Genomic DNA, 11,771 nt, shown 5'->3' on the forward strand with positions numbered 1-11,771 from the left:
CTTAATATTTTTGTACTAATTTTGTAAGTCACTTCACATAGGAATCTGCTTAATACTTAAAACATAAAATACCAGATAATACACTGATGTAAGGTTTTCAATAAATAAGCTTTTGGGTCAAATTCAATAAAGGAAGGAGATACATAAATCAGTATTGGTATTTTATTAGCAATTCCCATTAATTCCCATGAATTACAGTCTGTTTAATTGTAAGCACACATATTTACTGATAAGCCTCTAGTCATAAAATATTGGTATATTGAGGCAGAGTGAAGCAACAGTGGAGGAGAAAGATAAACAAGACTGTGGGAATACTGGCAGTGTGAATAGAGCACAATATGGCTTCAAAACATAAGTGGATACAATTAACTTTTAGAAATCACAAAAAAAAAAAAAAAATTAACCAATTTTCCACAAAATGTCAATCACTTTGCCAGAAGATCTGTGTAATGAGATAATTTTAAATTAATTTATATACATCCTTAAAAGTATTAATCTGTACAAGTGCTCCCTCATCAAATGGCACAAATCAAACACTTCACTCCATGCATTCCCAGTCATGCATTTCCATTACAAGGAGGCAAGTTCCAGGGTGAGGCGCTCTTTCTCCTGTTGCAGCTCCAGAACGCTCTGCTTATTCTGTTCAAGACGGTCCTCCAGCCATTGCAGTAGTGGCCCACTCACAGCAGACATCTGACTGCACAGGTTCTTGGTGAACACTACATGAAAATATCATAACAGTATACATATGGGGTCAAGCAGATGCTTTTACAGAAAGTTTACAAAGTACAACATTGGGGAGCAAAGAATTAAAAAGAGAACAGAAAAGGATCATCTTAGGGAAGAGAATGAACCACTTAATTATGTAAATCCAAGGACAAAGTCATCTTGTAATCATTCCTCATCATGATTTAACTAGCAAGAGTACAAATCAGTATACAAAACACAGGCCATACCTGAGCCATTATGGATCTTTGTGATTGGGTCCAGATGGGTTAAGCTGTAGAGAAAGTAATTACATATGTTTTCATGCATTTTATTATTCTGCTATGAATTGACAATTGGTTCATTCTGTGTAAAATCAGACAAAATTCAACACCATCTCAAAGTTTGCTCACAGTTGGTCTAAGAGCTGTGAAATAGTTATGTTCAGTTCCAATGTTTTCATGCCATTCCATTGTCAGTATTAGCCTGGAGACTAGACTCTCTTCTTCGCAGAGAGTCTGGCCTAGCTCCATTGGCAAACGTCTATCTCCTGGTTTGTGGACGCTTGTCTGAAGTTTGAATTAATTGGAGTTCAATCACTAACGTTTGGATCACCACGGGGGACACGACGATAACGATAGGCTAGAAACTTAAATGTAATCGCTCTTGGGAACACCCTCAGTTCACTGATTGGGCGGAGATGCACTTGCCGGAGTAAACCAAGCATACAAGTCTATACCAGACGGAGTATGAAGAGAAATGCAAATGAGCGGAAGGGTAAAGATGTAGGGTTGTTATTCTTCTTGACACTAAAGGCATAAAACAAAGGATCCTGTTCAAAATCTCGATGTCTTAATTGACAATGACCTACATTTCAACTGCCAGCAACTACAGTTGTGGTCATAAGTTTATGAACCCATGCTAAAAATCCAACCTTTAAGGACACCAATTTTCTTTGTGAAGGAATAATGTGTCGCAGTTAAATAAAGAAATATTCTTCCTTAAAATACAGGGGGTTTAAGTATACACACTAGGGTGCATCAAGTGCCCCTCTTTCTCTCAAAAATTCTTCTATGATGGATAATATTAAGCCATTTGATGAATAAACACTAAATATTAAGTTTGGTGAAGAATGATAATGATCTAGGGGTACGACAATGCACTTAAATTTAACAATATTTCAGATTTTATGGCCGATTTTGATTAGTTTCCAATAATCTTCTCATGAAAACAGACGGGAAGGCATGTCAGGAGCATTATGTGCTATCTCGAGGCAAACAAAAGAGGAAATATATGGGATAAGAACAAGAAAGGAGGAGAAGGGAGATGGAAGAGCTGAGAAAATCTCAAGCAGATATAGTAAGCAGTGATATTGTTGAGGAGGTTGAACATTGTCCAGTTCCACAAACTTCTTCTCAAGTTGATCCTGACTTTCAAGGCTTCAATCAGCTACAGTATGACCACGAATAGTGGAGATTGGAGGTTGACGCTGACAAGTTTTCTTTCTCATATGCCTCATCATCATACCCCTTTGAAATAGTTACTTTGTTTTGTCTTAAACCCATTTTAAAAAATATGTTTCCACGTTTATTTACAAATCTAGTTGCACGACATCAAAATAATGAAAAAAAGACAACAGTTCTGAAAATTAATAAAAGGGATAACAGGGTTGGAAAAGTCATCATACCCCTGATTTAATACTTTGTAGAGCTTCCTTTTGCTTTCATTACAGCCATCAATCTGTTTGGATATGTCCATTAGCTTTGCACACCTGGATTGGGGAATATTTGCCCAATCTTCCTTGTAGAATTGTTCAAATTCAGTCAAATTCGTGGGAACGACGATGGACTGCTCTCTTCAAGTCAATCCAGAGATTTTCTATAGGATCTTAATCAGGGCTCTGACTTGGCCAGGCCACTCAAGGACATTCACCTTCCTATCCTTAAAGGGATATTGTGTAAGATTGAGAAAATGTCATTGTGGCATTCTCCCATCTAGCGGTTAGGGATTATATCGCAACTACGGATCACAACACCAAAGATCTGTGGAGTAGCCTTTCGCTGCAGCCTGCAGGACAAGCAAGTTGGATATCCAAGTCGGCCATGTTGAGTACATCACATGCACAAACGTGAACACAGCAGTGTTTTTACTGACGGAAGAGGAACGTTATGCCGGAATACTTTTATGCTCATTACTTCAACTATCAACGACATTACTTCGTTGACCCTGTCGCACAATGATGCACTGGTTAAAATATTTACGATGTTACTTGCATGTTGTATAACATAAGATAAGATAGATACGGTAGATAAAAGCGGTGTTATCTTGTCAATTTAACTTAAGCTGGCGAGATCATTTCACTTTGATGAAATTATGATAATTCTCTCTGCACAGTTTTAGTCCTTGCAAGAGATACTGCTAATGTTCAAAGTAATACTTTTATAGCACCATAGCACAGAAATGGCATGTGCAGAAAACTCTATGTCTTGTATTCTTAAAGGTGAGGTCCAAATACATGCATAAGCCCCTTTACTATCATGTTAAATAACATGTATAATGTTTCAATGTTTTCAGCACCCAACACCCTTCAAAGGTTGTCCTGCCCAAGACAAATATCTAGAGGAGGGGATCTACAGATGCCCGTGCTGCACATTTTCAACAGGCCATGAATACACATTCAAGGGCCATATAAACAACCACATGAAACATGCTGTACATAATGGAGGTAGGATTTTAAACATTGTTTTACACCAGTATATTCTATAGAGTAGAGTTGTTGATGTGTGGTTTTGTTTCTGTTTCACAGAATACTACATCTGTAAGTGCAACCGACCGTGTAGGTCAACCGCACACTTTCACTGTTTGTACTGCACACACACAATTATACAAAAAGACCAGGTTACATAACTTACATTACATGTAAATCATGTTCACCTGCCTCCTCCCTCCATCACCTGGCCTCTGCCGCTTGAGCCACCACCACTCCAACACCATCTCCTGCCTCCTCCTCCTCCCTCCTTCACCTGGCCATCACCACTCCAACACCATCTCATACCTCCTCCTCCTCCCTCCATCACTTGGCCATCACCACTCCAACACCATCTCCTACCTCCTCCTCCTCCCTCCATCACTTGGCCATCACCACTCCAACACCATCTCCTACCTCCTCCTCCTCCCTCCATCACTTGGCCATCACCACTCCAACACCATCTCCTACCTCCTCCTCCTCCCTCCATCACCTGACCTCTAACTGTGCGTTCAGACCAAGACCGTCAAAAGAGTCAAGAGCGCCGGAAATCATTAATTTTCTATGGAGAGTCGGCGTTACTGGCGTCAAAAGCGTTCTGGGTGTGAGCGTGGCTTCATGAGCTTCACGGGCATCAAAAAAAAGTTGAGCCTCAGTTAACTTTATGGTAATGAGCTATGACACGGTTCAACGTCAACTAATCAGAATGTCAAACTCGCAGGATTGCTGCTTGTGGTTTGTCCGAATGTTTCACGTCATGGCTTTGACGCTTTCGGCGCCGAACTGGGTTGTGCGTCGAGCTATGAGCTTCACCAGCGACTTTGACGCTTTTGACGGTCTTGGTCTGAACGCACAGTAATGCACCACCACCACCAAAGAAAAATCTATCTGTGATGAGTCCGCATTGTGGCATCACAATAAACCGCAGAAATGTGAAAGTTCACATTCACAGAAGACACACACCTACGACCCTTGAAACCACTGCAAAAAAACACTTGAAATCGCAGTCAGTGGATAACAAGAAAGGGATTTTTGCAGTGGCCACTGCACACCAATTCATGTCATAAAAAGGACCAGGGGGAAGGATCAGATGACCCAGTGTGAGCTGGATATTTGCAGAATGAATGGCGAATTTGCGGAACGCTAAAATTGTCGCCATTTTGAAAGTCATCACATCCCGTCTCATGCCTATTGCCCACCAGTTGGGAATGAAACCCCTCCCTCACAGAGGATGTGCTGCAGGAGATGAGAAATGGTTTGGAGAGGACAAGCAGGCCAGATGTTTGAAACAGCAGAGGGAGGCCGCAGATGCAGGAACACCCCTGTCCTGCAAACTTAATATCTGTGGTCCATCTTTCAAAAGATACATTTCCGTTTTTGAGCCTACTATATCCTACAGTAGGCTTGTTAGAGTCATTGTTGCGTATTGTTGCGTATCCTGCAATCAGATATCATGGCACTGTCCATGTGCAAAACCAAGGCAGTCATGCATGCCTGCACAAATACATTGCAAAATGGCACTTGTATCAATCTGAACCAGAGCTCTTTAGAAGGACAAGGAGTGTGGACCAAGATGATTGAGGAAGCTTCAAACAGTTTCTCTACCGAGGTTGAAGGTTCTGAAGAAAAAAGCCATTACCCACCAGAGGGAAATACTGTAGAGAGAATAGTTCGGTACATTTACAGCTACAAGAAAATGCCATCGGTCCTAAAAAGAGATGTCATCCCAGAACTGTTATCCCGGCTGAAACATTCTGTACTGAATGTTCAGATTCAACTGTTCTTGGAGAATCAGAGCTCAACCAAGGCCAAAATCATTTCGGTGACGAATGTAATTGAAGGTTTGTAAAATTTTCATGCAAGCCTGCCATTTCACACTGCTTTCTGCAGTGCTTGTTTTCAGATAACGATTTCGATTGTCTTTTCACTGTACAGAAAACAATGCTACACATGTGGTATGGTATACCGTTACCAGGAGTGGTCAGATAATATCATCACTCTTGATCACTTCATCACTTTCGGTTTCACTTTGGAGTGAGGTTATTACTGCGCCGAGTCTAAGTGCTCCCAAGTGGTATTCCGCCACACAATATAGTTATCCCTCTTACCTGCTTAGAAATGCACCACGTTTTATTGTGTCTCACCACACTTGGTCGTGTGACTACTCGTGTAACTGTACTGCGACTGTTTGGTCGCTTCTAACTTCATCTCTGTTTGGATCCTAATGAATGAACTGGGCTAGCTAAGTGCTATCAAAGTAGCGCCGCGCGCCAGAGCCAGTGAGTGCACGCATCGAAACGTGAGAGGTATGAATCAACTTTTAAGGGAATAACATAGTTTAATATGAAAAAACGGTGAAGTGTTCCTTTAATGTTTTGGCATTCTGTAAGTGAAATTAAAATGAAATTGAATAAAATGTTCTCTCTGTTGGTTGAAAAACGCCCTCAGTGCATCGCAAGAATGTTCTACCGAAAGACATGTCTGTGAAGTGATACATGGTTTATGAATTTGACTACTTGTGTGTGTTATCTGATTGCAAAGTTTGAATTTAGTGTAGCATACAGGGAAAACTGTAATACTGACGTGATCAGTGGCAGCTAATATATATATATTTTTTTTTTTTCTGTAAAAAAAAAAAAAGCCTCATCAGATAAACGATTTACCCAGCTGATCTTTGAGATTTTTGACTACATTTACCATCATTTGTTCCATTGTACAAATCATTCATTGAAGATAGGCATCCTGATTGTTCTCCAATTGTATCACTTCCTTTCAGCCTTCAAAATGCATGCTTAACCTGTTGAGGAGTGAATTATTTTCCAAGTTCCTTCTAGAATTCAATGCAAACGATCTATAGTTTCAGTGTTCTGTATAGACCCCTGCTGAGCCTACGTCACTACGTTCGCTGGCGGCAAAACAACCATCAACTGCCATCAGCGACAACGCTAAACTCCTCCGATATGTCATTGTATTGTAAATCTTAGACATGACCATTTGGGACATAGTTATATATCCAATGATCTATACACCCGCCACTTCTCCTTACTGTATACGCTCGGTTTTTCAATAACGTAATTATAAATATCTGGCCATTCAACGGAGGGCAATCTTGCTACGTCTTCTTTCCATTCACTTAGAATGGGGATCTGTCAGAATGATCCCACCTGATAACGTACGTTTTTTCAAAGTTTTTTCAAATAATCCTCCCAATCCCGTACACTGAGTGTATGTACATACTGTTTTATATCGTTAGCCATTTCATCAAAGGTTAATTACGGACTAATTTTAGCCGCATTACTAGTGCTTTTCAATGGCCGTCTAACTTTTCTGCCGCCACTGACGTCACGCCACTCCGAATGTTTATCCGTTGTGAAGGGGTCTATACAGTCTGTGGGGAAAATCTCGGAGGGTAATTGTCTCATCATAATGCGGAACTCTCTGTTCACCGAACATTCTAATCACATATTTGTGACCGTACCCCTCAACAGGTTAAAGACATACCTGTGGATCCTTCTGTATGTGTCCTGTTCCTCTTGGCAAAGGATCCTGGGGAGTTCTACAGCTGATTCCAGGCAGACTTTACCAATGGCCTCATGTGGTACGACATGAATTGGAATCTCTATTCTCTCATACCTACAGGAATTCCATCAAAAGCAGATTGGTTTATTTGATGTCATCAATTATACCATACAGCATGTTAGACTAATAACTTCAATAATAAATAGTAACTTAATTTGACTGTAGAAAGTACAACAAATAACGTGCAGCAATGTGCAGTGTTGCTGTGGGTCAGATTCATCCATTTTCTTTATGCCGTTCTTCTACACAGCTTTGCATTTAAGCAAAACAGCACGAGTGAGTGTGGGGTTGGTAAGGGATGTGCCCACAGCAGTGACGAGGCACCAGCATGATCATGACTGCAGCTACACTGTTAAACCATAAGGTATGATTGGCTGCTAGCGGTGTTAAAAAATTGCAGCAGTGCGGGCTATGTTCTGTGCACTTCTTGAGAAGCCATTTAAAAGCATGACAGCCACAGAACAGGCACAACCAACATGGGCACTGGTATCTACATGGGTGTTTGATCAACAACAACGTCAAAAGTATGATAGCTAAAGCAGATTCATCAAACGATATCAGAATAATATAAATAGATGCAGACACAGCGTTAGCCACCTTTATCACAGAGTCACTCAACCTCTGCCCCTCTGTAGCCTGTATCTCACCTAGGTGTTTTTGTTGTTTAATCTCCTTTGAGTTTGTGTCACTTCTGGTTAGTGGTTTATAGATCCGGAAGTTATTTTCTCACAATTTATCACAATATATTGTTTGTGGCGTAGATTTCTTTATTTCTTTCTTGCACATTTCGTAAATAAGCAGGTCAGGTGCAGTAATATCCTCACTCCAAAGTGAAACTGAAAGTGCAAGAGTGAGGATATTACTGCGCCGAGTCTACGTGCTCCCAATTGTTATTCTGCCACACAATATAGTTATCCCTCTTACCTGCTTAGAAATGCACCATGTTTTATTTTGTCTCACCATACTTGGTCGTGTGACTACTGTATTTTAATAGGGAAAACGTGGAGGTGTTTGGTCGCTTCTAACTTCATGTCTGTTTGGATCCTAATGAATGAACTGGGCTAGTATAGCTAAGTGCTATCAAAGCAGCACCGCGTGCCAGAGCCAGTGAGTGCATGCACTGAAACGTGAGAGGTGTATCAACTCATCTTAGTTAAGGAAATAACGTAGTTTAATATGAAAAAACAGTTAAGTGTTCCTTTAATTGCTGCTTTATACCAGGTTAAAAGATAGAACACCTTCGATATAAGTCTTTTCCACTACACTGAATAAATAAAGGGGGGACCAAATACAACACTTATTGGAAAAGACAACAAGAAAGTTTCTCTTCTCAAAACATGCTAGCGGTTTAATGCAGAAGATTCTGGAAGCAATGTACTCACTCTGAGCCTTTCTGTGCCTGGACTGACTGGAAACAGGTGTAAAGCACTCTACCTGTCTGAAAAATACAAATTGAGTGATTACTGAATATTGAGTGATTATTTCAATATATGAATGATTCATTTTATCACTCACTTTAGTGTTCTTGTCCTCAATGAAACAAGAAAAAATAAGTCCCACAAATCCTTGATCCATCATCTGATACATTGCTTGGGTTCTCACATCTAGAAATTAAATTATGTCATTACATTACATGCATTGATAACAACATTATGCATATTGACAAAACGAGCAAAACTTTACAATCATCAATAGCCTACCAACGTGTGATGGCCAAACTGTGATGTGTGGATGGGAGTGGTACCATCCAACAACTCTCACTGGGCGTCCAGTGATCTCCGCTAATCTGTATGTTGGATTTAAGGAGAAACTGCTGCTTTTATCAGTGCTAAGGCCCGGTGATTAGGCAAAAAACACTATCCAAACAACTTTGCCTCAAGGGTAAAAGGATATTTCTGCCTCGGTTGAGGCAGCAGAGAGCTGTTCAGGTGAGATTTCCACACGATCTTTCCGTTTATCTGACCGCCGCAGGATGATCACAGAGTGAATGTGTACAATGCGATTTGTATCAACCTGAAAAAAAGAGGCATACGATCATGTGAAAAGTATGACAAACTAGAAAATCACTGAGAGAGCGCACACCTCTGCCAAATAAACACATAACCGCCTCTTGCATCCAGAAGGTGATACGGATTACTCCGTTTCATCCTTGGGTCATTACCGACTTGTCATCGAAATCCATCCATAACTTTTTTTGTTATCTTGCGAACAAACAGACAAACAGACAGACGAACAAACAAACCAACAAACAAACCCCGATGAAAATATAACCTCCTTAGTGGCGGTAATAATTATGTACTGTATAGAATACACTAAATGGTTGTGTAATTAATGTTAGCAACTGGATTAATCCAGCTGCAGAAACAAAGACATGTTGAAGTTATACAGCTATACTAATGCATGACCAGCATATCCGGCGTCATGCTAGCCTTCATTATTTTGTTGTATGATTCCCACTAGTCACAGACTTGAGGTATAAATTCACTGTATGACACTCATGCTGTTGGAATATTCTATCAACCATTTTAATTTGATAATATGGAATAAAAGAATACCATGAATGAAAAAAATCCATTCAAACACTTAGCCATCAGCCCCCAAGCCATGTCTATTAGTGTGATTTTTGCTTATCTCAAACTCAGACATCCTACATTAAAAACATACACTCTCATTCATAAAGAACTCAATTTAAGGGAAAACCACAATTTATAGAAAGGATTACGAGGAAAAATTACCGAATTACAAGCAAGGGATCATCTAGCCTATGTAGACATTACATGTTTCATGTCTAAGAGATAATGCACACTGACTGCATTACAGGGCAGAGCTGCAATTGGGAGAACTATCTGCTAACTGCCATGGAATGCCTGCGTTTTGTCTCTCAAAAAGCAGATGACAAAAGTGTGTAGGGCAAAAGGCCAGCATTTCAGACTTTCAACACTCCTCCCAGCGACAGTGTTACAGTGCGGTTATTCAAAATCCCAATGTTATTTTTCCCATAGGAAGGATAGAAAGATACTGGATCTCAAGATAGTACCCTGGAACAAGATATAGGCTATTCAGCAAGATTAACAGAATTAGGCAACATGGAAAGATCTCATAATAACGGTCAGCCCCCAAGACTGTGCCCACTGCTCAAATGTATGGTCATCGAATATCAGATTAATTACATTAAAAAACGTACCTAAATATTATCACAATTTATGCAGGAACGAAGTTTAAAAAGAAAAACACAATAAATCAGATGGATTAGAAATGTAATTGGTAAAGAAATAGATTATAAATAAATTAATTCGACGGCGGCTTCTTTTCTAATATATAATGAGCTATATAAATATTTCCTGGCCAGCAGATGGCGGCATGGCACCACTTCAGGCCTTATAAATGGCGTCATCTGGTGGCCGTGAAACGCAATGGCGTCAATTTAACAGGAAATTATGATAGAACATCTTGTTGTTCCTTCCTAATTTCTTTATTAAAAGTCATTTTAAGGTATGTTTTGTAATTATTCATTAGTCACTATCATTGACATTAGATACATTTGAGCAATGGGCTTGAGTCTTAGAGCCTGACATTTTTCATAAGATTTCTCCATATTTCTTCAGCCAAGTTATTCTTGCTTGTACCAAAATGTAGTTTATTATCAAAGTGAAATGTTTGTTGGTATAAGTCAGCAGCGTTAGTTTGAGCACATTTTCTAAGTACCCTACTGTTTGTGGAAGTAAATGTGAGACGTTAAAATCTCAGAATAGTTCTCCGGATAGCGTGACAGCGGTTGCGTCGCCTACAGGATAATATATTTAGGTTTCCAGAACTGACTGGGCTCAACGAACAGTATTTTCACAAAGACTATAGTATGACGACGGTAGCAACAGACTGGCGAAGAAGACTGTTCAATTTGAACAAGAAACCATCAACAAATAGCTACTAGCCTATGCCATAACCATAAAGTTAACGTTACCTCTCCAATGCATAGTCCCATAACCTCTTCCTTCTCCGTACTTAAGGCATGGTTCATACAGACAAGAAAGGCGTCTGATCCGAGATAAACTGCGCTAACAGCCATGATAATAGAAAAGAGAGTAAGAGACTAACTGATTTTATTCGTAATGCATATCAGAAATCATTTGATACCACAGCAGTCGCTATGTCATACGCAAGTCTTCCGGGGTGTTAGTAGTGTGAAACTAGCGACAGTAAAGAAAAATCCAATATGGCCGCCATTCGCGTATCTTTCAAAATAAAAGTCAGAACATATTCATTGCTTTTTCAATTCATGAGGACGAAAATTATTAATTTAAAACTGTATTGCGTTACCAAAGGAAGGTAAAGTTAGAAAATAATTAAATAAGACATTTAAATCGAAAATACACCTAAGAATGTTATTTAGAATGTATTTTTGAATGTGCCTATATCTACCTTATTGCCTAGTGTTAAATTAAAACTGTGAAGCTGATAAAACTATAACGTTGTGCTTATTTAGGCTAAAAGGTGGGTTTATAACATGCACTATAATATTGCAGATATCTATAGGCTACCAATTCCGCCTTTGTGGGTACCAGGCCAAACTTAAGTGTACCGAGTCACATAATGGCCTGCCATTGACACACACTGTTGAACTTCAAATTGTGTGGCTGTGAAAACAATAAGTTGTGCATATGTAAAGGGGGGGTGAAATGGAATCCTTAGAAGGTCTACTTTCAGAAAATATATAGATGTTCATACCGAATTCGCCTTTGTG

At 39.6% G+C, this 11,771-nt stretch overlaps 1 protein-coding gene across 1 annotated transcript; it reads right to left on the minus strand.

Annotated features, from left to right (window-relative positions):
- Positions 1-144: 144 nt before the first annotated feature.
- brcc3 (BRCA1/BRCA2-containing complex, subunit 3) lies at positions 145-11,195 on the minus strand. The gene is made up of 8 exons (XM_062524948.1): positions 10,992-11,195; positions 8,923-9,043; positions 8,731-8,817; positions 8,546-8,634; positions 8,413-8,468; positions 6,953-7,084; positions 957-1,000; positions 145-719 (listed from the first exon to the last, which is right to left on the minus strand). The coding sequence occupies exons 1-8, from the start codon at positions 11,094-11,096 to the stop codon at positions 571-573; spliced, it is 783 nt and encodes a 260-aa protein (XP_062380932.1). The 5' UTR covers positions 11,097-11,195; the 3' UTR covers positions 145-570.
- Between the last annotated feature and the right edge of the window lie 576 nt (positions 11,196-11,771).

The sequence above is a fragment of the Sardina pilchardus genome, chromosome 21 (genome assembly GCF_963854185.1).
Source record: "Sardina pilchardus chromosome 21, fSarPil1.1, whole genome shotgun sequence".
In the NCBI taxonomy this organism is placed as follows: Eukaryota; Metazoa; Chordata; class Actinopteri; order Clupeiformes; family Clupeidae; genus Sardina; species Sardina pilchardus.

Excerpts from the sequence above, each read along its gene's own strand:
- brcc3 (XM_062524948.1), bottom strand. The coding sequence starts at position 11,096 with ATGGCTGTTAGCGCAGTTTATCTCGGATCAGACGCCTTTCTTGTCTGT. Across the intron at positions 8,469-8,545 it reads TTGAGGACAAGAACACTAAA|ACAGGTAGAGTGCTTTACAC; the intron begins GTGAGTGATAAA and ends TGTATTTTTCAG. Across the intron at positions 7,085-8,412 it reads CAGGCACAGAAAGGCTCAGA|GTATGAGAGAATAGAGATTC; the intron begins GTGAGTACATTG and ends GAATTCCTGTAG.